The 26,244-nt window shown below is 50.7% G+C and overlaps 11 protein-coding genes across 11 annotated transcripts; 7 read left to right on the top strand and 4 right to left on the bottom strand.

The window, feature by feature from the left end:
- Nucleotides 1-293: 293 nt before the first annotated feature.
- Nucleotides 294-989, bottom strand: AA0111_g11092 (hypothetical protein; the record flags this gene model as incomplete). Its single annotated transcript, XM_028644918.1, has 1 exon — nt 294-989. One exon carries the CDS (start codon nt 987-989, stop codon nt 294-296), a length of 696 nt encoding a protein of 231 aa, XP_028501321.1.
- Nucleotides 990-1,455: 466 nt separating this feature from the next.
- On the top strand, nt 1,456-2,744 carry AA0111_g11091 (hypothetical protein; the record flags this gene model as incomplete). Its single annotated transcript, XM_028644917.1, has 4 exons — nt 1,456-1,603; nt 1,653-1,688; nt 1,739-2,573; nt 2,621-2,744. 4 exons carry the CDS (start codon nt 1,456-1,458, stop codon nt 2,742-2,744), a joined length of 1,143 nt encoding a protein of 380 aa, XP_028501324.1.
- Nucleotides 2,745-3,079: 335 nt separating this feature from the next.
- AA0111_g11090 (26S proteasome regulatory subunit) lies at nt 3,080-4,270 on the top strand (the record flags this gene model as incomplete). The annotated part of the gene is made up of 3 exons (XM_028644916.1): nt 3,080-3,263; nt 3,323-3,594; nt 3,659-4,270. The coding sequence occupies 3 exons, from the start codon at nt 3,080-3,082 to the stop codon at nt 4,268-4,270; spliced, it is 1,068 nt and encodes a 355-aa protein (XP_028501323.1).
- A 509-nt stretch (nt 4,271-4,779) lies between these two features.
- Nucleotides 4,780-5,718, bottom strand: AA0111_g11089 (hypothetical protein; the record flags this gene model as incomplete). The annotated part of the gene is made up of 1 exon (XM_028644914.1): nt 4,780-5,718. The coding sequence occupies one exon, from the start codon at nt 5,716-5,718 to the stop codon at nt 4,780-4,782; it is 939 nt and encodes a 312-aa protein (XP_028501343.1).
- An 807-nt stretch (nt 5,719-6,525) lies between these two features.
- Nucleotides 6,526-8,455, top strand: AA0111_g11088 (hypothetical protein; the record flags this gene model as incomplete). Its single annotated transcript, XM_028644913.1, has 4 exons — nt 6,526-6,897; nt 6,947-7,591; nt 7,639-7,798; nt 7,848-8,455. 4 exons carry the CDS (start codon nt 6,526-6,528, stop codon nt 8,453-8,455), a joined length of 1,785 nt encoding a protein of 594 aa, XP_028501344.1.
- A 1,975-nt stretch (nt 8,456-10,430) lies between these two features.
- AA0111_g11087 (ADP,ATP carrier protein) lies at nt 10,431-11,816 on the top strand (the record flags this gene model as incomplete). Its single annotated transcript, XM_028644912.1, has 5 exons — nt 10,431-10,472; nt 10,690-10,711; nt 10,827-10,903; nt 10,958-11,203; nt 11,253-11,816. 5 exons carry the CDS (start codon nt 10,431-10,433, stop codon nt 11,814-11,816), a joined length of 951 nt encoding a protein of 316 aa, XP_028501370.1.
- A 408-nt stretch (nt 11,817-12,224) lies between these two features.
- Nucleotides 12,225-12,980, bottom strand: AA0111_g11086 (hypothetical protein; the record flags this gene model as incomplete). The annotated part of the gene is made up of 1 exon (XM_028644911.1): nt 12,225-12,980. The coding sequence occupies one exon, from the start codon at nt 12,978-12,980 to the stop codon at nt 12,225-12,227; it is 756 nt and encodes a 251-aa protein (XP_028501364.1).
- Nucleotides 12,981-14,735: 1,755 nt separating this feature from the next.
- AA0111_g11085 (putative pectate lyase A) lies at nt 14,736-15,719 on the top strand (the record flags this gene model as incomplete). The annotated part of the gene is made up of 1 exon (XM_028644910.1): nt 14,736-15,719. The coding sequence occupies one exon, from the start codon at nt 14,736-14,738 to the stop codon at nt 15,717-15,719; it is 984 nt and encodes a 327-aa protein (XP_028501368.1).
- A 4,584-nt stretch (nt 15,720-20,303) lies between these two features.
- Nucleotides 20,304-20,420, top strand: AA0111_g11084 (hypothetical protein; the record flags this gene model as incomplete). Its single annotated transcript, XM_028644909.1, has 1 exon — nt 20,304-20,420. One exon carries the CDS (start codon nt 20,304-20,306, stop codon nt 20,418-20,420), a length of 117 nt encoding a protein of 38 aa, XP_028501369.1.
- Nucleotides 20,421-21,369: 949 nt separating this feature from the next.
- AA0111_g11083 (hypothetical protein) lies at nt 21,370-23,834 on the bottom strand (the record flags this gene model as incomplete). The annotated part of the gene is made up of 2 exons (XM_028644908.1): nt 21,370-23,508; nt 23,559-23,834. 2 exons carry the CDS (start codon nt 23,832-23,834, stop codon nt 21,370-21,372), a joined length of 2,415 nt encoding a protein of 804 aa, XP_028501367.1.
- Nucleotides 23,835-24,504: 670 nt separating this feature from the next.
- On the top strand, nt 24,505-26,096 carry AA0111_g11082 (Delta(24(24(1)))-sterol reductase; the record flags this gene model as incomplete). The annotated part of the gene is made up of 4 exons (XM_028644907.1): nt 24,505-25,367; nt 25,430-25,761; nt 25,816-26,033; nt 26,085-26,096. The coding sequence occupies 4 exons, from the start codon at nt 24,505-24,507 to the stop codon at nt 26,094-26,096; spliced, it is 1,425 nt and encodes a 474-aa protein (XP_028501342.1).
- Between the last annotated feature and the right edge of the window lie 148 nt (nt 26,097-26,244).

The following is a 26,244-nucleotide window of genomic DNA, read 5'->3' as shown; positions in this document are numbered from 1 at the left end:
AAGATCGAGAAGAGAGCCGAAAACGAAAACGACGTTGTCCCTCGTTCGATTAATGATGCTGGGCCCCCCACACACATACATACTGCAATAAGACCTGGTGCTGTGCTTTTTCGAGACCATGTCGAACTTCCCGAGAAAACGCAGTAGTATCCACGAAAGTATCGACGCGATTCCTTCAAAACGACTATTGAAGATCCTATCCAGATACTCGCCGTGTCTCGACCAAGAACAAACACAGACCCCGTTCCATCTTATACACATTCTGCCCTACATGCCTAGCATCGCATCCCCACTCACTCCACCTTGAAAGCCAACCTTGTCTCTTCTTCCCACTGCTTGGCAAATCCTTCTAGCACTGCATGTCTCTCCCGCGCCATCTCTCTCCCCTTTCCCGTCTTCATCATCCTCACCAACTTGAACAATTTCTCCTCAAAATGGGTCACCGCCCTCTCCATAGGCTGATCCGGCATCTTGGCCGCTCCAAACGAAAAACATCGGCCTATGCCCACTGCGCCGATAGCATCGATTCGATCTGCATCCTGTACGATGCCCAGCTCAGGATGTAACAGAAGCATCTCCTTGACGGCATCAGGATTGCGGACTTCATGCGTGTACGAGACGTGCTTTACAATCGTCTGAACCTTGTCGGCTAGCTTGGGGTTTGCGCCGTGGGCTAGGAGGGTGTCTCTGATCTGGTTCTCGACATCTTCGCCTGGCTTTGCGTATTTGTGGTCGCCAACATCGTGCAGAAGAGCGGCTAGGTAGAGGGCTGTTGTGTCATATTCGACTGAAGGGTTGCTAACGCGTTCATACGTTTGAATATAATAGGCGTTGGAAAGGACGCGCAGGATGTGGTTGTAGTCGTGGGAGTTGTCGTACTTTGACATGTAGTTGTGGACGAAGGCGTTGATCGAGGCGAAGAGTGATTGATCGTTTTCTCCAAGGGGAAGTTGGGGCACAGGAACACGGTCTGATGTCTTGCCCTCCATGCTGCAAGCTCTTCTAAACACGTATTGGGGAGATTGATGTTGTGACAATTCAAGGAGGAGTATTTGTATCCATGAGAAAAGCTTGTAGGTGGACGTGTAACGCGTTTTTCTGCGTACGCGGAGTCACATGTTCAACGCCCTTCCTTTTAGGACCAGGCAGCGCCCTTTTGCACGCCATCCGGGGCTATAGACACGTCTCGCAACAGCGGCATGCTCGACAGTGTAATCTGCATGGTATGACAGTATCGGGGAACCATGGGGTGCGCGTGCTCGTTGAGAGTGGAGAGGAACATCCGGGGTAGCTGAGCCGCACCTGCCTCGGTACTCAGTAGCGCACGCGATAATGGATCCATGACTTCACCCTCGCCCATCACTCCTATCTACACGTGCATACCTCGGCATCGACCACATCGACGTCGCGCAATCGCTCCATCTCGGCGCGTTTTGCTGAGTGCGACTGCAAGACATGTACAAGCAAGCGACGCAGAAGACGGGCGAGGTGCTGTTCATGCCGTCGCAATGGCTGGGCATGTACTCGGACTTCATCACCAAGAACAGCAGCGCCGTGACGCAGATAGAGTCTGCGCTGCGGTCACTGACATACATCATCCCCGGTAGAGTATTTCGACGTGTACACGCATGCATCTTGCTGATTATGCATAGGCCGCTTCCGAGAGTCTGAAGTCGCATCCGAATCTAGTAGGTTGCGCCCGGCCGTCACGCACCCGTCACGACTAACAGAGCCACAGTACACAGCGGCGTTCAAGTGCTCTCCCTATACCATGATTCGCTCCTTTCAAAAGCCATGGCACAGATGCCCGGAACGCGACGGCAGCCCCTCACCCCACATCATCGCTATACCAAGTTCTGGACGCAGAACTCGCCCACATACAAGCGCATCGCGCTGGTGCTCCAGATGATCCAATATACAGAGCTGCTATGGGAGATGGCGGCGAAGCGCAAGGGCGAGAAGGTGCGATGGCGCGTCGTGGTGTTGTTGGAGATTGTCAAAGCAGTATGCAGGTTGCTGCTGCTTCGGTTGACCAACTCGCGCCCACTCCTGTCGCCGCCACTCCCACAACGAGAGATTGACCCAAGCTCACTCGAGGAGTCGTCGGCATCGGCAGACGGCATGGACACACCACCGAGCGAGCGTTCGGTCGAGGCAGAGAACTGGGCTATGCCTAGGACTGGCCTGTCCATGCCGAGCCTACCAGACTCGTCGGATATCTCCAGCTACCTTCTCTCCAAGGTACTGACTGCAGACGACATCAAGCCCCCAAAGGCACTGCTCCATCGAGTCAGCGGGAAGGGCGAGCTGGCCGAAGCACTGTACATTCTCCGTCCGGTTGTCTACGCGCTGGCGATGCAACACTTCAGCGGCGACAGAAAGAGCTGGAGGCCGTGGTTGATCGGCGTCAGCATGGAGTACGGCGCCAGGCAACTCGCCAAGAAAGACTTCCAGGAGCGACTAGCCGGAGGTCTGAGGGGCTTGACTGGACTGGAGAAGGAAGAGTTGCGCAAGCGGGGCTGGTCCCTGGGGTGGTGGGCAATGCGCGGCGCTTTCTACGAGAACATCACCAAGTAAGTCTGGTGCCTATCTGCTTTGATTGGCGACTAACAACGGACAGGGCTTGGATCCACAGCATCACTGGAAAGTTGAAGGGCAAGCCTCTGCTCGATATGGTTGGCGGTGTTATTGAGGACTATGAGTTCCTGTGGGATCAGTACTACTTCCCGACCGCCACGCTATGATACTATCTGGACTGATCGGGGGAGGGGACCTGGGTTCTGTCATTTCCATTGAGCATTTTGTGTACATTATCCTTTCTTCAGATACCAAATATTCGACTTCTTTGCCTGACCGCTGAACAATCGGGAGTCTATGCATGCCGCCCACTGACGCACTGAATGGCTAGCGTGGAGCTCTGACCCGCTATCACCATGGCAGTCCCGAAGCTTTTGGACACGGCAGAGCCGCATCAAACAACCACAACCACGGCCCTTCCCCAACAAACTCGACCAACGTCGCCGTCACCCTCACCCTCTCAGCACCTCTTTTCCGGCGATACTGAGTCCACGTCACCAAGATGCCCGCCACAACAGCCGAGACGCTGTCGCTCGTGACCCGCAACGTCTCCGTCGCGCCTCTCGTCCTCCTCTCCGCAGCAGACCACTACGGCCGCCAAGCAAAAGGAACAAAGAGGAGAGTAGTCGGTGTTCTTCTCGGACAGAACGACGGCAAGAACGTGCGAGTATCCAACAGCTTTGCGGGTGCGTAGCTCCTCGGCCCCTCCACTGTCCAGTTTGCCGCCTGACTGACACACGCACAGTACCATTCGAGGAAGACGAAAAGGACCCGTCGGTATGGTTTCTGGATCACAACTATGTCGAGTCGATGAACGACATGTTCAAGAAGGTCAACGCGCGGGAGAAGCTCATCGGCTGGTATCACACAGGGCCTAAGCTGCGGGCGTCGGATCTAGAGGTCAACGAGCTGTTCAAGCGGTACACGCCGAACCCGCTGCTCGTCATCATCGATGTACAGCCAAAGGAGGTCGGTGTCCCGACAGATGCCTACTTTGCGGTCGAGGAGATCAAGGATGTAAGTCGACATTGCACCGTCTACCATGTTGCTTCTCAGGGCGAATGCTAACAAGGTTACCCAGGACGGCACAACCACCTCCAAGACCTTTGTCCACACGCCCTCAATAATCGAAGCCGAAGAGGCCGAGGAGATTGGAGTCGAACATCTCCTCCGCGATATCCGCGACGTCGCCGTCGGTACCCTCTCCACACGTATAACCTCACAACTCCAGTCCCTCCAAGGCCTCCACCTACGGTTACGAGACATTGGCCAATACCTCCAAAAGGTCCTCGACGAAGACCTCCCCGTCAACCACGCCATCCTCGGCAACCTCCAAGACGTCTTCAACTTACTCCCCAACCTCTCTACACCCAAGCCAACGCCCGTTGGTGGTACGGCGGCGGCAACAAACGGTGCCGATGGCGGTGACAACGGCGAGCTTGCCCGCGCGATGAGTGTCAAGACAAATGACCAGCTCATGACGATTTACCTGTCTAGTTTGATTAGGGCGATTACTGCGTTCCATGATTTGATTGAGAATAAGATACAGAACAAGCAGCAGGCAGAGGACAAGGAGAAGAGTAAGGACGAGGGCAAAGAGGGGGAGAAGAAGGAGGGCGGCGACAAGACGACAAATGGCGAGGTCAAGGAGGGGGACAAGAGTAAAGAGAAGAAGGAGGAGCCGAAGAAATAAAGCGAGCTAGGTGGATGATGATGATGACGCGGGAGAGAGCTGTAGGGGGCACGAGGATGTTTTGTGCCCCATGATGCCATTTGGGCGCATAGGCACATGTGTATTATATACAGAAACCCCCCCAGACTCTCGGAGCTGCCACACGTTAGAATACCCATGGTTTGAAGCAGACTTGTTTCTGCTGGACCTGGGCCCCTCCCCAAATGTTATGTTACGACATGACAGCATGATTGGAAATGATATGACTCAAGAAGCATGATATAAGCTCCATCTATGTCTTGGTTTTTCTTTCTCTTGCCGTTTATTCCAAGCTGTTGATGTAACCTGGTTGTTCGGGAGTTATCATGTTATGAACGGCATGTCCCGTCTTCTTTTTGCCCTTGTGCTGTAAAGCAAGATACCGAGAGTATTAACAGTCTGTGTGTGTGCGTATGTGTGTGACACTCGCTCAGATGGCAGCTATAAACCATGGTTTATACTGTTTCCAAGCCAGAATACCAATCAATCAATCAATCACCCCACCCAGCAGCCCATCCCGCCGCCTCCTCGACACCAACCTCCCTGTCCTCTACAAACCCCCCAAATAACCCCTTGCATCTTTCCACAAACACGCATGCGAGGAGGTGTTTACACACGGGCGGCGGTTGCGTCGTTTCTTTCCCGACGAGACTGATACCTCCGAATATCCACTTGTTGTCCGCATTGTTGTTGTTGCTATCCTTGTTATTGTTTACCTCCTGCTGTATTGTTGAATTGTTGTTGTTGTGTAATGGGGTGTGGACTGTTGCTTCTTCGTTCCCAACATGCCTCGTCGTGACAGGAGTAGGTGGGAAAGCGGAAAAGGCAAATGCGGGACAAGAGCAGTTCCAGGCGCGGAGGCGGACTTGGTAGTATGTTGTTGTGTCGTAGGATGTGGCGAAGCGTGAGGAGCGTTGTTGTTGTGCGGAGCGGACGTAGTATATCGTGTCGTTGTTGTTCAAGTGATTTGTCTTGTCTTTGTCCGTCGGGTCTGCTTCTTTGGTGGGGGTTGGAGTTGTGCGTGTATGGGAGTTTTCTTGCTGCTGCTGCTGCTGCTGCTGTTGTTGTTGTGTTGGTGCTTCCGACTCTACTGTTGTGTCTTGCATCATCTGCACATCTTGCTGTTGGCCTCCCGCATCAATAACCGTCTTCAGCTCGGCCACTTGCTCCTCATTGCGGATATGGAAACGCGTTACAAGACGCCGATCTAACAAATCCAACGCTGGTACAAATTCAGTCGGGAAAACTACTTGGAAGCTCAACAGCTGTTTCCTCGTCGTGTCGGATAAGTTGTTTAGCGGGTTGGTGTTGGTTTTGGCATTATCGTTGGTAGCATCGGCGGCTTGGTCACTTGGTAGTGTTGATAGTGAGTCGAAGAGTTGGGTTATGAAAGTACGGCTTGTGGGTAAGGCTGGCGATGGTGAGGCCATTGTGTGTACATGGCTGTGTGTTCATGGTGTTTCGTGGTGCATGACGTATGTGGGGCAGTCGCGACGGGAGCGCGGGAAGGCGCGACGCTTGGAGCACGAAGACACGTGAAATGAACAACACAATAAGTTCGAGTCCCGTGATGCCATGGCTGCCTATTTGTAGGTAGTAGTGATCTTGTGCAGGCTGTGCATCACTTTCCTACCCCATCGACACCAACAACATGATCAGACACCGACGATGTGGCCCAGTCATTTCCAGGCTCGCGATAATGCTTTAGCCGTTCGAGAAGCTGTCTTCACCTCAAGCGCCACTGACTCGAATCATCGCCCTGTCGCGTGACAGGCAAGAGTTGGAGACTGGTATCGGTGAACCGATGTTTAAACTTTCTTGGTATGCACCGATTCTTACGCCCCGCGGAGCCTCTTGTGCCTCTCGAACGTTTTCTCAGCTGAGATGAAAGTCACTTGTCCACTTCACTGGACCGAACCATGCTGCCATAAAACAGCCTGGTCGAGACACTGACTTGTTCCATGGATGCGAAACGCCACGCAGCAAGCTTCTCGGCTTCTCGCTTGCTTAAAGATGTTCGCTATTGCTCGACTTACGCCTCAAAAAGTTGGAACCAATGGGTTTACTATATCCTCACGTGCGGCTGAAGATATAAAGACAGCCATGACTAAAAGCAATTCTCAGCCTTGTAGACCACCGCTCTGGTCTAAGGTTCTTTCGAAGATATAATTCTAGCCTCGTCACGGCTTTCGAACACAAAGTTTCGGCAAACATGGCGGACAACAGTAGTTGTCACTATGACTGCTCGCAACCTCTCGATCAACTATCTCCATATTCTGATATCTCTGGACTTGGTGTTAGTCTTTGCGAGAGCAGAAGCTCAGAACTTTCGTGCTGACGACCCCCAGGTCCTGGTTGGATATACAGCTACCGCCGGAATAGTCGTGATCATCCTAGTCTGCCATTACCACATTGCACATGACCCGACAAAAGACCCATTCGACAAAAACAGCACTCCAGGCGCGGCTACAGCTCGTAACCCGCGACCGAATCCAATAGACGTTGTATATCTTGGTCTTGTTTCTAAGATCTTAGCAGCATGGCGAAGATTACACCCAAATCTACCGAAAGCGAAGGCATACCCTCGCTTAGAAGTCGTATTCATCGAAGTTAGTAAACTATCTCCTTCCACTTCATATTCGCGCTAAAAGAACGCAGTGTGTTCAATCAATGAGCGATCTCCAGATTCTTACCGGAACGTCCATTCTAATTAGTGGCTACGTGCAACTACACTGTGGTCTTTCGGCCTTCCACTGGCAGATTATCGTCTACCTGGCTTGGTTCTCGAGCATAACTCACCTCTCTTGCCTTACTTTCCTCCGCAACCATTTGTACAATCGGCCTGCGGAACGAAACTGGAGGTTAGTTGCCATGGGTCTAATGTTGATAATGCTGCTCGTCGCTATGATACCAACGGGCGGTTACAACTGGACGGAGGGTTACTACGGTAGCGATGCCCCCATAGTTCCTGCGCCTAGCGACTATGCGATTTGCTACTGGCAGCCCACTGGGAACGATGACCAGTTGAATTTCTCGACAATGGTGATATCCGTTCTTCTCTTAGCTCTAGGGTTCATGCAACGAGTTGTTCGGTTGCACAGATCCCTCTCTGTTTCCGTCCTAGGTGTTTTTAGGACATTTTGTAGCGAAAGGGCTCGCAATTTCCTTCGTCGAACTTATACAACTATGGGCATGGAGACATCAGGCTTGACACTAAAACGGCTGTTCCTTTGGAGACCACTTCTGGCACTGTTTCTCACTGCTAGAGCTTTGTTAGATCTATGGAACTCCATGTTCATCGAGGTATGGAGCGTCTAACCCAGTAGTATTGGTACTGATCTTACAGACAGATCCTCTGGATGATAGGAAGCTTTATTTGGGGTCTCATCAGATTACTGCAAGCTCTTCCGATAGAAGACCGCGGTTCTAACGATTGGTCTTTCGGTCAGGTCATCCCTCTTGTCCTCCTCGCAGCTCCCTTGCTTACCATCTTTGAGTCTTTCTTCAAAGGTACATTTTTTCCCTCCTCGGAGGAAAGACATGATGTTGACTGTCCTAGCAGAGCAACCCACCAACACGCTTTCGACAGCGCTCGTGCAGTTTCATAACGCCTTCTCGCAGGCCGCTCATAATAACGCCATGTCAATTACGCCGCTGCAGGCACGCGATCATCCTGATCAAAATTTCTACCGGGACTCTAGGTGGACTAACACATTGATCTACCTTATGGTTGCTTCTGCTACTGGCATTATGGGAGAGGCTCTAGCACTTACTGGTTTGGCCAACACGAAGTTGATCCTACTCTTGATTCCCACCCCGGTTTTCCCTTCATACCTCCCTTTCTACATAGCTTTTGCTGTCTGGGAGTTCATCACATTTTCCCTACTGCTCGAGGACATCAGCTATGCGAAGTGGACGGTACCTACGCATTGGAACTTACCTGCGCACTGGAACGCACCAAGAATTTCTACAAAGAGGTTTTTCAAAGGTTTAATCGATTATTGTGGTCTCGTTTTCATTTTTCTTACTCTGACTGGTGCATTGCTAAGTATTTTAGATGATAGTCAGATTCCTGCTTACTATGTTTGCGCAGGCGTGGGCATATACGGCGCAACCTCAATCATGTTTTCTCGTATAGCGGTCCGACACGTAAATCTATTCTCTTAGTTTATTATAAACAGTATTATAGTCAAATCATAGAGACATTGCATTCCTTATTCACTAGACCGATATCGTCGCTTCGATTATGCTTTCAGAGCCATATGATATAGACCCGTTCTGTTTATCACCTCTAACTCTATGTGCAGGCCGCATGCAGGCAGTGTTAGAAGGCACTCCTATCTACCGTTCTTCCGTTTACACATGTTATCAGTATAGTCTTATATTGAGCATTTTGTATGTCCTCGTTTTCTTCTGTTCTAAGATTTTACCGTGTTTTTCGAGACGTGACGAGTCTGCAAGGACAAAGGTATATCTATGCCGGAGAGCATTCACAAGAATAAGTCACACTGGGCGTAGACTGTCATTGTCTTTCACACTACTTACGTGAGTATCTAGGGTGAAAATAGCGACTTCTGAGCAGCTTTCATATATGCTTTGTCTGCCGGACATGCAACGTCAAGATTGTACACTTCACGCCTCCGATAAAGCAGCACCATGTAGGTCTTTGGTAGGCTACATTTTGAGTTGGGACCAAGAAAGGAAGCCAATTTGACAAGGTATCGCAAGGCTACTACCGTATGGAATATCTTCAAGAAGATATAGAAAATACTGAATGACAATGCGCAAAGTCTCGAAGTCAACTCGCCTATCTGCAAGCATATGACCACTTCTTCTACTAGCCGCTAGACCGCTTGTTCGTAAAAGTCTGGTAATTGCGTACTAAAAATCTACACGAAAGTATGATCGATGCAGAGAGGAGATACTGAGTGAAAAGAGTGATGCTGCATATGGGAATTGTACATCGGAAACGAGATGCAAACGATGCTAATGAGGGACGTGGTTGGTGAATGAATTTTAGCAACCCACTATCTCAAAGGATCGGTATGTAACTTTCTTTTTCAGTATACGTTGATACCCGGTGGGTGAAATTGTCGACCAGAAAAATCATAAGATGTATTCGGCCTCGTATCAAGTTCATCGGCTTCGCTGGACCATGACCACCAGACATGACGCAATGTGACTGCGGTGGGAAGATGAGATATCGCCGCGTCGACAACTGGAATTGAAGTCTTGTCTTGGTAGCCGTTCGCTGGCGAAACGACTTTGAGCCAGCCCGACATGTTCGGGTAACTTGTAGTGGCGGTCAGCCTGACGGTTGTTATCGGAGGGGCACTGAGGTGTGTCAAACAGCGACAACCGACACGCGACGTGCGATGTTACACAGCTTCACGAAGCGATCCGAACAAGACTGCAACACCAACGTCACGTATCCAGCTCTCGACAGCACTAGAAGCCATCGAGGCTTCGCGAACTACGGCACGTCTTCCAATAGCGGGCAGGGCGATGGAAAATTCGCCGCTCTGGAGTCCGGGCCCCACGCTCGTTGAAGCCCTCGCCGCTAGTTGTTGGCCCGAGCCAGGTTCCGTCCCCGAGATTACCCGACCTAAAAATGGCGGACCCTGACAATGGTGGCTCGCAGAAAGGAGAGGCGTGGGAGACTTGGGCTGGAAGAGGCATGTGAACACTTGTACATCCCCACAGTGGATTTTCCATGTTGAATTGACGGCTGCGGGCTGCCAGTAGACGCGGTTCCGTCAAAGACTATTCATTTTGTGGCTGCTACGGCAACGCTTGTGGGTGTCCGTTGGGAAACATGAGAGAGGTAGATACATTGTTGTTATTGTCAGGTAGTTCTACCGGCAGCGATCAGAACATATTCAGAATCAAGTGAATCATAAAACTCATCACAAGGACCTTATCGTATTCACTTTCTCCCACACTCCGCGTTTCCGAGGTGTTGATGAGGGAGCGCTCGGGATAGCGGGCAAGGGAGCTAGCACGTGATGGGTCTAGTGCGACTTAGCGCAGCTGGCAGAATTTGTCGCAGCTTCGCTACAAATACACCTTTCCTCCCTCAACGCAGCACCAGCATCTGCAACTTCACCTTTTTCAACCAATCTCCCCTCTACACGTCTTCAAGATGTCGGGAAAGCAGCAAGACAAGAGCATCATGGGGATGCCCGTACGTAACCCGCCCTCGGACTCGGCCAGCTGTTCAGTTCGACAACCGTGGAGCCAGCAATAGTTGCAGATCTATCTCAATTGCATCAATGGGGGTTTCTCCAGCGAATTGGCAATGTCATGAGATGGACTCAACTTTGCTGGCTCTGCGCGCGTTGGCTGGGTTGTGTGGTTGGAGTGCGTCAATTACTTGGAACTTGGGCTAACGATCAAATCAGGGCTTCGTGGTCGACTTCCTGAGTACGTTCCATCACCATCGACAACTCCATCAGCACGAGTGCCATTGGCATTCGGGCATGATGCGAGCAACATCGGCAATTTTCTGCGTCCGTGACAGATACTAACAGCTTACCAGTGGGTGGTGTTTCCGCCGCCGTCTCGAAGACCGCCGCCGCTCCCATCGAGCGTGTTAAGCTCCTCATCCAGAACCAGGTAAGTTCCTCCAACAGGACCCCGCACATTAACAATCTCTAATCCACCCCGCAGGATGAGATGCTTAAGTCCGGTCGTCTCGACCGCAAGTACGACGGCATTGGCGAGTGCTTCAGCCGTACCGCTAAGAACGAGGGTGTCCTCTCCCTCTGGCGTGGTAACACCGCCAACGTCATCCGTTACTTCCCCACCCAGGCGCTCAACTTCGCTTTCCGCGACACCTACAAGTCCATGTTCGCCTACAAGAAGGAGCGTGACGGTTACGCCAAGTGGATGGCCGGTAACTTGGCCTCCGGTGGTGTAAGTATACTCGCTCAATGCTTGTCAGCACACAATCTAACAACAACAGGCTGCCGGTGCCACTTCCCTCCTCTTCGTCTACTCCCTCGACTACGCCCGTACCCGTCTTGCCAACGACGCCAAGTCCGCCAAGAAGGGTGGTGAGCGCCAGTTCAACGGTCTCGTAGACGTCTACAAGAAGACCCTCGCTTCCGACGGTATCGGTGGTCTCTACCGTGGTTTCATGCCCTCCGTTGCTGGTATCGTTGTCTACCGTGGTCTGTACTTCGGTATGTACGACTCGATCAAGCCTGTCCTCCTTACCGGTTCCCTCGAGGGTAACTTCTTGGCCTCTTTCGCTCTTGGTTGGGCCGTCACCACTGGTGCCGGTATCGCCTCTTACCCCCTTGACACCATCCGTCGCCGCATGATGATGACCTCCGGTGAGGCCGTCAAGTACAAGGGTACCATGGATGCCGCCCGCCAGATCGTCGCCGCTGAGGGTGTCAAGTCTCTCTTCAAGGGTGCTGGTGCCAACATTCTCCGTGGTGTTGCCGGTGCCGGTGTCCTGTCCATCTACGACCAGGCCCAGCTCATCCTCTTCGGCAAGAAGTTCAAGGGTGGATCTGGTTAAGCGCCTTTCTTCCCTCTTCGATACCCCCAACCTGCGTTTATGTGGTGGAAGCAGCTAATCGCGACGTGAGAGATGGGGATGGGGTGTACGTGTATGAGAACGACAAGAAGCCCTGCGGGCGGAAGGTTGTTCTTGGTAACGAAAAGCACGATCCCGGAGTGGTAAAACACTCTTGTACTTTATACATTCACACGTCATATCCGGCTTGCAATGCTTTTGTCTCTTGCCTGTACTTCCTCTTTTCATCGCTTGGTGCAATGGGGAAAATAGTGGTCTATAGAAAGTCATGGGTTTCTTTGTACGCAAAACCTATCTCCACTATTGAGTGACGATGTTCAATACGAGTTGTGATATAGGAACAGAGCCGCACTGCTCCATCTGCTGCCCCCCATCTACCCAAGCACACGCTCAGAATCCCCCGCCATTCTTCCCCTTGACCGCCCTCCAGACACTCTCCTCGCCCTTCTTCAGCGCCTCACCCGCTTTATTCAACATACTCCACGCCTGCGCCCCGACACCCTCACCCTCACCATCCCCTCCGGCTCCACTCGGGCCACCGATGCCTCCTCCAGCCGTGTACGGTGCATTATCCGGCGCCTGAACATAACCCGGTGGGTGTTCCAAGCTCGTCCTTGTAGGTTGCGCTTGCGCCGTATCAGCAGTCTGGAACGGGCTCGCCGCCGGACCGTAGTTGAGGACCGTTGGGCCCGGTTTACCAGCCGCCGCCGATGCCGAAGGAGTCGTGGAGGTTGTAGTTGAGCGACCGGCTAGCATGGAATCTGAAGGAGGGGGATGACTGAATTGTGGTGGTGGTGCTTGTCGCGTCTCCGTTGTGATGACTGTTGCCGTTGGCATGGCAGTCGCACCGGGTTGGGGCGCTGCTGGTGTGCTGCCGTCGCGGTAGTTCTCGCTCATTCCTGCTCCTCGTCCTCCTGTGCCTGTTGGTGCGGCGGGGCGGGCGCCAGGCTGGGGAGCAGGCGGCTGAGAAGAGACATGTTGTGTTGTTGTTGCTGGGGCGTAGGCGGGTGTTGTGCGTGTGGGTGGTGGGTTGTTGTGAGAGGTGTCGTTGGACGAGGCTGTCGAAGGGGTTATACCGTCTGCTTTGGCGGCGGTCGTTGAGGTGGGTGCGATTGGAGCGTTTTTGTGGATGGGGATCGGGGGCATGTTTGGGTTGGCTTTGTAGATTTGCTTGTGGGGGGGGTTGATGTCGGCTTTTGTCCTCCCAAGTAGAAAGGTACGCTGTGTGTTAGGATGGGTGAGTATGACGGCGTAGTAATTGGTGGTGACGAGACGATGACTTGCGAGGGAGTTTGTTGAGTAGCTAGTTTAGACTTGTGAACACGTTGTGGGAGTTGTTTGTTGCTGCCTTGTGCTATGTTCTGCTATCCTCTCTCTGGCGTGCTCTTTGGTTCAGCTGTTGGAGGTGGTTACTGCTTTAGGCGATGATGTCACTCTGGCACGTGAAACCTTATTAGGTTCTTCCAACCATTAAACCTTCTTTAGACGTCTGCAGCCAGGCTTCCAATATCACTCAACACCGTCTTCTTCAATGTGATACACTTGGGGCCGATCTGACCGGTCGAGCTATGGGTTCTTCGCGCTTGTCTTACACTATGATTTTGGCATGTGTACAACCTGACAACAAGCTGCATGTGCTGACACTTGGCTCTCTCGGGCTTCATCTATATGAGAGAGATCACGCAATTTGGTATGACTAAAATCATACCTCTTTCCTACTTCTCCTTTATCACACTCAATCAATATGTGGCTGTGCCGCGCTCCAGAGAACGGTTGTTCGGCGCAGTCAAAACATCGCCGAGAAATCCAAGAAAAGCTTCGCATCCGTTTCGTCCCTTCCTCGATCCTTTTCTTTCATGCTACAGGGAGTTTTCGAGTTGTCTCTATTCATAACCACGGCATCGGGCAGCAGCATCATTGTCTGCAACGTCGTGTTCAGGAGCAGGAACAAGCAAAGGGCCGATCGCGATAACGATCAACAAGTCCAGACGCTTCTGTAAAGACAGAGATTTTCTATAATCTCAAGGAGGAAAAGAAAGGAAAAGTTGTGCACACAACTATCCACGTCTCGATGAACCGACCCAGTGTTCCTGCGATTCAAAGGATCGCACGTTGTCAGACGCCTGCCTTTCACATCGGTCAGCCCTGCATCCGCATCCGGCAATCCACGCCATATCGAATGGTGTGGTACACCAGATCCATATTATCAAAATTGAGTATATGCATTAGGAACATCTCCGTACATTTCATACATGTTGTTTACTGATCATTCACGACTCAAGCCGCCCCCTCCACCAGTCGATCGGTCACGATAGCAGCAAGCGCCCGCCATGTCTCCACAGATCCTATAGCCAAGACATTCCTGCGGGTGCACAGTTATGATGCCCGAGTACGGACTTGTTTCGAACGACATCCTTTGCAATTTTACAGCTCGAGAAGTGGAGTTATCCGCCGCCGTTTCAAACCCGTTCTGGTTAGTCGTTTCAAACAGAATCCTTCCGCATGATTGCCAAGAACTTTTGACATGTTCACGACCTTCGCCCGCCACACGGTACCTGGCTAGGGAAGAGTGCTCACCCAAGATCGTGAGTGACAGCCCATGTCTTCCGCTGTGGTGGGTCGCCCAGCGGAGAGGATTGGTGCGAAAAGCTTGAAACAATGTGCCCCCAGCGCGTATGCCTTCGGACGCCGGCAAAGGCTTGACCACGGCGGCGGGGGTACTACGAACGACCAGTACCTGATGTGGACGGACGCTGGGTTGTATATAAGGTCTTGTGTAACCTTCCCTTGAAGTTTTTGGCAGCAAAGCTCTTCCATTCTTTTCTACACCAACAACTCCAGTCCTTCACTTTTTCCCTTCACATTCATTTTCCAACTTCACCAACAAACTTTCTTTCGACAATGAAGTTCTCAATCATGTCTCTCGGCCTCATGGCCGTCTCTGCTCTGGCAGCACCTATGCCATCTCAGATCGCACCCAAGCGTGACGGTCTCACCAAGCGCGCCGCATCCCTGGAGGATGTCGCTACTACCGGTTTCGCTACCCAGAACGGGGGTACCTCTGGAGGAAAGGGAGGCAAGACCATCGAGGTCAGCTCCCTCAGCGAGTTGGAGTCTGCTGTCAAGGGTGAGGATGCCGCTATCGTTCTCATCACCGCTCCCATCAAGGGAAGCGGAGAGAACGTCAAGATTGGCAGCAACAAGTCCGTCATCGGAAAGGACTCTTCCGTCGTCCTGACCGACTTCACCCTCACAGTCAAGGCAGTCAAGAACGTCATCCTCCGCAACTTCGCCGTGGAGAAGGTCGTCGGCGGCGATGCCATTGCCATCCAGGAAGCCCAGAACGTCTGGGTTGACCACGTCGACCTCTCCTCCGACCTCGACCACGACAAGGACTACTACGACGGTCTTCTCGACGTCACACACGCCGCTGACTACGTCACCATCTCCAACAGCTTCATGCACGACCACTGGAAGTGCTCTCTAGTCGGTCACTCTGACAGCAACGGCAGCGAAGACAAGGGCCACTTGACCGTCACCTACAACAACAACTACTGGCTCAACATCAACTCTCGCGGCCCCTCTTTCCGCTTCGGAACTGGCCACCTCTACAACAACTACTACGAGAACGTCTCCGATGGCATCAACACGCGCCAGGGTGCCCAGCTCCTCGTCCAGAACAACGTCTGGGTCAAGGCCAAGAAGGCGCTCTACAGCACCGACGGTGGTAACGCTGTTGCCGAGGGCAACGACTTTGGCGGCAGCGAGAACACTGCTCCCAAGGGCTCCCTGTCCAAGGTCCCGTACGAGGTTCCTGAGCTCCTTGAGGCGGCTGCTGTCAAGGCTGCTGTTGTTGGCACTGCTGGTGTTACCCTCAAGTTCTAAGCGATGGAGAGTGAGTGTATTATAGGTGTATGGCTAGAAGGAGATATGATCTTCAGGATTTTGGAAAATTAAATCCAGGGATATATAAATGAGGATGGAGAAAAGGGGGTTTTAACGGCTTCAAGTGTAAATATTTTGATAGCTGATTTCTTGTATATATGTACGCTGTGCGGACAATATTTTACCAATGAAAGGGACGCTTTTCGTTGCAATTTTGTTGGTGTCATTTGCTTATAGGTGTTTACTACATATACAGCTGCATACAGTGAAGCTAAGTGAGTGTTTGGGAACGCACTTCTACTGCGATACAATATAGTGTAAGTCAACAGCGTTGTGCCTGCGTCTTATCACCAGCACGTCCATAATATCAATAGGCGTTTACTACTGATGTTATGTTCGCTGCGTACGACCTCTAGCAGCCGACGTTTGCTCCTCACCATCGTATCTTGTAGGGGGTGGTTCTTTGTTCCGCGTGTGACCTAAGAACCGGCGTTCCTGCCTGCAGGCACTGCTCCAAGTGGTATCGAACACCTGCGTAAACACGGTTTCCTCCATGAGACCATCATCTAGCGTCGTCGGCGCGGCAACTACTTTTGTGTTCTCCTCGTCTTCTAACATTTCATCGATACTGACTGGCCTGCGCGCATAGTAGTACCTCGGCCATTGGTGCCCGTTCGCGTCCACACTTGACTCGTCCTCATTCTGATCCACAGCATTCGGCATCATACCCCAGAATTTTACTTTCGAGCCCAGGGCGCTCATATAGGACAGTATCTCTGTAGCGAAGTGCTGCATAATATTCCGCATTACCTCGACGTACTCATCGGCCAGTTGGGATCCGGCATTGGGTGCGTGGCGCCACTCGTCGTAGAGTTCTATAACCGGAGGGGTATAGATGCGAACGCATTTCAGTGTGTGGTGGGCTGAGATGACAGTCTGAAACGTCACTGTTAGTGTCTGCACTAATGCATGAATGATGCAAGGAATTGCTCACCAAGTATGTCTCCAGTTCAGATGCTGCGTGAGCCTCTCCATGTATCTGTGCTAGCTTGAAGTTTGAGATAGCGTGTTCTACCTCACCCAAGCGTACTTTATAGAAGTCCACGCCGAGACCTTCAAGATGGGGACCCGATTGAAGAAGTTCTTCCAAATCATCTACGGATAGGCATGTTGAGTAACAGTGTATACCGAGTTGTCGGAGAGAAGAACCGTGGTGGACGATGCAGGAGATATCCACTATCCGATCATAAAGACTAAGCGAAAGCACTCGGAGGCCACTGAACGACTTCAAAAGTCCTTCGATCGCTTGTTGATCCTGATCCGTACGAATGTGGGCGTTAGCCTGTTCGAAGATTAGCTTCGTGAGATTACAACCCGATGGAAGTACCGTCAGGAGAAGATGAGCTTCCGAACACCGCAGCAATTCAAGACTCTCGAGCTTCGACAATTCGACGTGCTTTCTAATCGACCCAAGTGATCTTGAGTCTAACGCCAGGTGTTCTAAGCTCATCTGGAACAACTCGAGTTTAGCACGTCCGTCTTCATCCTCTGCAGTCAGTCCTCCAAAAGCGTTGTAACCCACTTTCCCCCACGTTCCTAAGGGACGCAAAAGAGGTAGTGCCGGATGTTTTTGGTTCTCATGCTCCTTAATTCTAAGGTCCTCGATGTTTGGGGCGCTTCGAACCAAGAACCCAGCTGGCGTGTAAGTGTCGACGTAATCAGTCCGCAAATCAACTGTAAGAGATTCGACATCCGCGCATCGAGACGCTGCTCATGACACTAAATTCTTGTCCTCAAGGTCAATGACATGTCCATCGGGTCGCATTCGACGATAAACCGCTAAGCGCTTTAGTCGTGATTGGTGCTGAAGCAAGGATACCAGCAAAGTCGTATCAAGCACTATCTCATCGTCACCAACCAAAGCGCGCAAACGATCTTGGGGAAATGCGCCGACCACCAGCTGGAGCATGGGATCTATAATGACACCATTTTTCCAACACTCTTCTTTTTCCCAACATCCATTGACGATGAAAAGGTTGCGAACGTGAGGTGTGATACCGTTCTTGGGATTTAGGAGTGTGCCTATCTTCTGCATGGTGATTTTGCTTTTTTGAAGTTTGAAGTTCTCGAAGCAGATAGGCGCCATGACGTCTCGGCATTGGCGATTGGTCAGACATATGGCCAGACAGGGAAGGCGCCAAGTTGAGTGATGAAATAAGTAGGATTCAAGACATGTAAAGCCTTCTGATGAGTGAGACAAGACGTCCCCGCTATCGGCGGGTAGGTGTTCAATCCTGCTAACATTAGGCCCCCATGATACCTTCTAGCCTTGCAGCCATGCTGCATATGCAAGTCTGCACAGCCCGTGCTAGCGCATTTTGCTCAGCCTCAGTACGGCAACCTAGATGATAAAACATCCAGCTCTTTAGCCACTGAGCCAGCCTTCTAAAATCACAAATCCCTGGAGTTATCCTCAAACTTCTATCCCATCTTGTTCGTCATGGTTGACTCTATTCCTCACTCGCCTTCTTCGGACACAGGCATTTGTTGGGAATGCCAAGGCATCCCCACGTCATGTTTTTTCGAAACTGGAGCATCGCTCCGCGATTTGCGATCTGGAGGTAGTGAGGAGTTATTCGATGGCACTTGGGATGAGGTTCGAAAGGGATGTGCTTCATGCGACAGTTTGACGGCTTACTTTGGAGTCTCTATCGGGTCTGAACATGACGCAGGTGATTCTAGAAAATCTCCAACGAAGTATGTAAGAAGCTATTGGACATCTTTGGAGTCTCGGGGAACGAAATTCCCATGCTTCGCGATCGACACTGCCCTGGCAAAGATGACATATTTTGCTCAGAGCAGTATCCTACGATCCGTGCCAGCAAATTTGGGTGATATCATGCTTGCGAAGAGCTGGATATCCAAGTGCCTGCTATCCCATAAGGGAGGTTGTGATCAAGACAGTTCTTCTGGTTTCCCGTTGAAGGTGATCGATTGTGCTTCACGAAAGCTATGCGAAATTGCTCCTGGAACACCATATGTCTGCTTGAGCTATGTCTGGGGCAACGCTTCTGTCGCTCATGAGAGCTCTTCGGCCTTCTTGGGCTGCTTGCCCAAAACCATAGAGGATTCGATATGGGTCACGCTACAATTGGGGTATTCATACATATGGATCGATCGATATTGCATCGATCAACAAGATGATGCCGAAAAGCATCACCTTATCAAAAATATGGGCGCCGTGTATCGAGGCGCAACGCTCACAATTATCGCTGCATCAGGGGACAGTCCGCATAGTGGTCTTCCTGGTATCAATGGAACACCTCGTCGTCAGCAGTATAGCCATGCAGTAGGGACAACAGGTCAACGGATCATCGGCCTTGAGCTACCCGAACACGACATAAGGAACTCGGTCTGGAATACTCGTGGATGGACATTTCAAGAGCTAGTATTATCAAGACGTCGATTATTCTTCACAAGATCACAAATGTACTTTCAATGCAACAACATGCATGGCTTGGAGAATCTACCTTCACGGCACCCGGCTTCACCCTGTCCTGACCCTTCGCTGGGGGCAGGAATAGGTCACGATGATCTTATAGCGTTTCTCAATCTGGATATGAGGCCCACAGTAGAAACACTCTATCGGCAGATTGAGGAATATTATGGCAGGTGCCTGTCATTCCGCGAGGATATCATCAAAGCTGTCACTGGCATCATAAATGCCTTCGAGGTGGGGCAAGATACCGATCGAATACGGGCCACTCAGGTATTTGGCTTGCCGGTATTCTATAGCCAGACGTCGCCTACTTTCTGCTTGCCATCGGAGAAAAAGTGTAGCTCTACAGTTTTCACACCAACTTCGACCTTCGCGTATAGTCTAATCTGGTCTATGTTAGTGTATCCTGATATAGGGTACAGTAGTGTCACAGGTATTCTTTTCCCATCATGGAGCTGGGCTAGCTGCAAAGCCTGTTACTATCTAGCCAACGATTGCATTGTGAGCTGGAATGCTCTACTAGTAAACTTTTCTTGTGAAGAGAGTTTGCAAGTTTGGATTAACGATGATAGCGGAAGGAGTTTAGAATTAGACCACTACATCAAGGCGTTGGGCCAAGAAGGCGATAGATCGCTCGTGCCAAAGATTCATATCAGGAGCTGGGTAGTCTCATGTGACGCAAAACCGTATCAAGATGGCTGGGCTTTGGCCTGGGGTTTCAAGAAGAGAGACTCCACCAAGCTAGATGATCTGGACACTCCACCGAGTTACGACCTGGCCGCGATATACCTTGGAAAACACCCGTCATGGAGAAGAACCGATGATGACAAATGGGATGATGCAGTATTACTGGTAGTAGAGAAGGTCGGCGATTTGACATGGCGCCGAATCGGTGTGCTTCGATGCCCTCGTAAGAGAGTTTCGCATAGGGAACATACTCTTGCCTGGCTCAATCGTATCAAGCGAGAAGGCGGCTGGGAGATGCGCACACTGTGTCTGGTCTAAACTGCCACATTTCGAGGGAGATGAGAATGCTCTGTACCTATGAATAGAACGGGCGAAGAGCATCTTAACACACTGACAATATGGCTGCCCGGCGCTCGAGCGAGAAGGTCAAGACCGCGCCGTCTACCTCCGGCGAGACTTCAGCAGACTTTCCGTCGAAGGGAATCAAGCGCAAGCAATCAGGCTTACGAAAGTGATGGGAAGGGCGGAGTGGAGTCGAAGGAAACCCCTTGCTTAACCATCCCCACCGTGACACCACCTATCCAACAGACCTTCATTTTCCACCCGTCTGGACTGCGCTGAATTTGGCTTGAACACCAAACACCAGCTTGGGCATGATCGCTCTATCTCGTGCCCTTTCAAAGCGCACATACTGCATCACTCATCAATCAAACATTGAGGTCGAGCTCAGCGATATCTTATCCATCGCCTTCCAACCACGCACAAAGTCCACTTCGAAAACCCCACAAAGAGTGGCCAAAACTCAAAGCCCAACAATCGCCGTCATTGCCTTTCCATTCGACTACCATCGCCGCTTTCCGCAATACAGTCACGTCATCAGCAGAAATCCAGACGTCACATTTCTTCACGACCATGACGCACTGGCACGCCATCCATTTCGCAATATGCTACCTTGTCGCTATGCTTCTCGTAGGTTGTATGCTCTCGAATGCGGCTTACGGTCGCGAAAAAAGCCTACGTATACGACAACGAAGGATTGGAATTGGAGAAATAGAGGAAAAGCCTGAAACTGAGGAGAGTAGGCATGAGGAGCCAAGAACGAACAACAGAAAGGGTTTATGCGATCAAAGCATTAGACCTCAAAGACTGCTGTGTAGCCATGTAACGGAAAAACAATGTTTTTGTCGCGTTCTGTATTCTCATTGATCATATTCACCATCACATCGCACCACTTATCAAATGCGCTCAAGTGCCATCCAAGGTGCAGAAACCGCTTCGAAAGGGTCCTAGGGCTTTTCATACATAATAGTGCACTTGGAATCCTAATGAGGCTTTTAATTTCTAGACTTTTAACTTGTGGTTTTTATCTAATTACAATTAAAATGACAGAGACATCTAGCGCTGTGCTATAGTCACGTGCGACTTTACCATCTAGTGAAAACATTTAGGACTTTAAAATTATCCTTAAGAAAGCGAAAATACAAGATTTTGCCCACCGTTAACGGTAAAAGTGCCGTTATTAGTGCTAATAGCTTGTCCATTCAATTTCCAGGTCGCGCCGTCACCGCAGACAGGTAGAGAAACAACACCCTTGGTATTAGCAGGGCTCTCGATCTCTAGGTGGGTGATTTGTCCCTCTGTCGCATTCCACGCAACGTAGATCCCGCCATTTGACACAGGAATTGTGCCAGCTGCCCAAGACAATCCTAGAGTCATGGGCGAAACCTGCCACTCTTGAAAACCAGGTTTGACAGCTGTTGCACCCAGTACGTAGGTACTGAGTTCACCGGTGGGTCCAGACGCCCATGCGTGACACAGGCTGGTGATTGCTCCTAATCCAGGTCCGCCATTTGCGTCGAGGGTTTCCCAGAAACATCCGGTATAGTTCGTACCAGCGGGATCAGCCATCGGGTACCACAGAGAATGGAGCAGCTCATTGGCTACTGTTGCGTCTCCTACAGCGAATGCTGCTCTGAGATGATAAGCGGAAGCATATGGGCTGATGAGTTTTCGGAAACCGGCAGCAACGGTACCGTTGGAGAATGCTAGAGGTCCACTTGGTGTGGAAAGTTCTGACAAAGTGCTCAACACTTGCGACGAAGTGTGATCTGAGTTCGTTACTCCTGCAAGAATGGCAAGGGCGTTGCTGTCTTGTCCAAAGCTATCTGTTAGTGCTTCAGAAATATAAAAGGCTCCAAGTTCGCTATTCCAGAGATGGGTGTTGATTGCAACGCGGAGTGCATCCAAACGAGACCGATATGTAGTTATGTTGACACCCGCATCATCTAACATGGTGAGAGAGGACTGGAGCGCATAGGCGTAGACCATGTTGAACTTCGTCACAACGCCGCTTTGTGAAGGGTCGTAATAGTTCCAGTCGCCACCGAAAGCAGGATTAGAGATGTTAAACAGCCCGTTACCAGGAAGGACCTGAGAATCTGCCCAGTCTAGCATGCGAACAACTTTGGGTGCCCACTCCTTCGCAATGCTCGTGTTTCCTGTATACTGGTAGAAATTGGCGACTGCTGTGACCATGTTGAAGGAGTAGCCGATAAGTCCAGTGATATTGCTCTCGAGGGGCTTAGAATATGGCTCCTGCTGGATTTTTGCGGTCGGACTGAAGAAACCAGGTGTCATCTGCGAGGAGCCCAACAGCTCTAGAGTCCCCATGATATACTCAACACCAACTGTGCTAACCATGGTAGAGCCAACAGCGACATCAAGATCTCCAGCGTAGGAAATACGGTCGCGTTTTGAACCGTCCACAGCGGTGGCGAGAGGATTAGTGCCCATGAGAAAGTCCGGAAGGAACGAGGTGTCCGTCAGCTGTGCCGAGTATTCAAAATTGACTGCTGGGCTAGCCAAGGTGAAATTGCGGAACATTGCAGACTGACCAAGAGCAGCGCCTAGTCCAGAGGAACCGAAAAAAGCGTAGGTCTGCGAAAATTCCAACACCTTGGTCGAGCCGAGGTAGATGGATATCAACTCAGCACTGATAGCAGCCTTCACATGGTACCAGTTCCCGACCGTGATGTTGGCTGGCAGAGTAGCAAATGCGAGGAAGTCGGCACTCTCTGAAGACCCCGAGTTCGCGCTGATCGACCCATTGGCGATGTTGCACCAAATGTAGACACCATCGTTCAGAGTACTTGCGAGAGCAGAGAACGAGAAACCACCAGCGATATGTTTGACGTCGAACTCGATCTCGTAGTCCATGAGCGACGACGCAACGACACCGGACAGGCTTTGCGGCGCTAAACTGTGCACCAACGATCCCTCAGAAGACACTTCCCAGAAATCAGGAATGGAACGTGCAGGAATCTCGTTCATTTGGACTGTTCTTGCGCCCACGTTCCAAATCTGATTGATTCGGTCGTCGGAACACTGAAAAGACCCAGGAAGCGAAGCGATGGGCGTTGTGGATATCGATGGTTTCACGCCTACTTTGGCCAACACCATATCGCCTGGAGTCAAGAGTGCCAACTTTTGGTAGCGAAATCCTCCCTGGATGAGTCTGTTCGTTTTGTTCGTTGGCTCGGTAATGTTGTAGTTGTTAATCCGATAGGTATCCATGGCAGCGGCCAGTCCAAGCGGGCCATCGCTCTACAAGAATCAGCTAATTGTACACGTTTATTTGCTATCGGAACTCTTACAGTAGGAGAACTCAGCAACACAGCAAGAGATTCGCTATAAGTAATTTGGAGCCCCGACGTGTCGCCGCTAACACTAATAATCTCAAATGTTGGGAAGCCTTCAACGTTGGCGCCATAGTCGAGGATGACTTCAGATGTAGATGAGTTGCCCTTCAGTGTGATGGTACCATTAGAACCAAGGATGATAGTTGTTGCATCGCTGGCTAATCCCTCTGCGGATGCAGGATTCAAGCCAGCTAGCACATTAAGTGCTAGGCCAAGCGCGAAGAGGCGCATCGTACCAGTCGAATTAAAGGTATTATTGTGTAAGTTCAACGAGAGTAGGTGGTCACGAAAGATTCGTAACATAACCGTACAAACAGTACTTCAAGGTTATGTAGACGTTGAGAAACGGCATGTGCCGGATCGATCTACGTGCTAAGTTGAAATATTACCCGTAGTAGCATATGAACGAAATACGAAATACGAGATACGCAACGCTAAGGCCTCAGCGCAGACGAAGCACTACTAAACTAAAGCATCTGTTATGTAACGCCCAACCTGGGTCTGTCGCAATAGGAACCTACTATTAATTGTTCACCTACCTGTCTAACAATATCTAAGTGTTCTAATGTATTCCACGTTGTTATACCTAAACTATAGGTGCCTTGGTATTAAGCAGCTAACTAGGTAGATATAGTAGAATTAGTCTACACGAAGTCACGACTATTGGCATGGAGAGGACTGAGGTTGAGATCTGCGGAGATTAGCTACAGGAGATACGGACTTCTACGGCAGCCGAAACCCCGGGTCTTAGCGTACCTAACATACAGCACTTTTAAATCTAGATTCCTCGTCCCCCAAGAAGAAGTCCACGCACGCCCTGCTAAAATCAGCAAAAGATACTCTCTATTGACTCTCGATATTCCTATACTACCTCTACCTTCGCAGAACGGTTTGGCCATCGATGTCGCGAGTCACCAGATCCAAGAGCCGCACCACCTACAGCTCAGTCACCGAGAGCGAGACGTCTGAACTCAAGGGACAGCAGCACTGGAGTCCTACCGATGCATCCACAGCTCACGAGTTTGGTGGTCCGTTTGGCATGTTGGGTATGATGATTGGATTTCCTCTACTCATGTACTTCATGTGGGCAGGCGCTGTCTTCTACGACGGGCAGATTCCGAGACCAGCACAGAACGAGTCTTTCGCCGCTTTCGCCCAGCACCTCTGGTTTTTGATTAGGACTGAAGCGTACCCTAATAAGAGGGCTTGGTGCATCTACTGGTCCTTTGGGTTCACGCAACTCGCCTTCTACGCTCTACTTCCTGGTGTTTATCGCAAGGGCCAGCCCCTGCCGCATCTAGGTGGGAAGCAGTTGGACTATTACTGCTCGGCTATGTGGTCTTTTTATACGAGCGTCGCGCTTGGTGTTGTCTTGCACTTTAGTGGTTACTTCAGGCTGGATGTGTTGATCGGCGAGTACGGACCCCTGATGAGTGTAGCGATCATCTCTGGGTTTCTATGCTCTTTTGTTGCATACTTCTCAGCTATTGCACGTGGTGCAACGTTACGTATGAGTGGCAATCACATTGTCGACTTTTTCATGGGAGCGGAATTGAATCCGAGGATGTTTGGCATCCTAGACTTTAAGATGTTGGTTGAAGTCCGCATTGCGTGGTTTATCCTCTTCTTCCTCGCGTTGAGCACATGTCTCAAGCAGTTCGAAGAATACGGATACGTGTCTGTACAGGCGTGCTTTTTGCTCATTGCGCAATATCTTTATGCTGGAGCGTGTGCCAAAGGAGAGCATTTGATTATTACTACCTGGTATGTCCAAAACAATCACTGCAAGAACGTTCTAGTCGTTTTTCTTTTCTGACTTGTTGCAGGGATATATACTACGAGAAGACAGGTTTCATGATCCTTTTCTGGACAATGGCTGGCGTGCCATTCTCGTACGCTCATGCTATCCTCTACATAGCTAACCACGAACCCAGCCAGTACCAGTGGCCATGGTGGTTCGTACTTGCCTTGCTCATCCCTTATCTTGGCGTTTACTATGTCTGGGACACTTGCAACAGTCAAAAGAATCAGTTCCGGCAAGAGGAGCGCGGTGTAGTAGACGAACGAACCACATTTCCCTATTTCAAAAAGGGAAAGATTCAGAACCCGAGGACGATCGAGACAAGTTACGGTAAAAAGTTGCTCTGCGATGGCTGGTGTAAGAAACTTTCCGATTATGAGATCTATCTGCCCCTTTGCTGATTGTTGACAGATGGCAAGGCGCGCAAAATCCATTACTCTTGCGATATCTACTTTGCTATTAACTGGGGGCTCATCACAGGCTTTGCATCGCCATTTCCATGGTTCTATCCTGTATTCTTCACCATCATGATCATGCACCGCGCATTACGCGACAATGCCAAATGCCATGACAGGTATGGCAAGGCTTGGGAGCAATACACAAAAAGAGTTCCGTATATCTTTATACCAGTAGGTCGCTACTTGTTTAACACTAGCCTGAATGATACTAATCAGAGATAGGGCGTTGTCTGAGCATTATTCAGACGCTTATAGTGGTCACCTGGGCGCTCAGGTACGTAACTAAGATATCGTCGAGAATTTCTGGGCTCTGGTCTATAACAACGGATTCTAGAGACATTTTTCCAAGCGTATAGTTTGCATAGTGCGAATATTTACATTG

The sequence above is a fragment of the Alternaria arborescens genome, assembly GCF_004154835.1.
Source record: "Alternaria arborescens strain FERA 675 chromosome Unknown contig_43, whole genome shotgun sequence".
Taxonomy (NCBI): Eukaryota; Fungi; Ascomycota; class Dothideomycetes; order Pleosporales; family Pleosporaceae; genus Alternaria; species Alternaria arborescens.
Note: the sequence above shows the minus strand (reverse complement) of the source record. Positions and strands in the feature narration are given on the sequence as shown.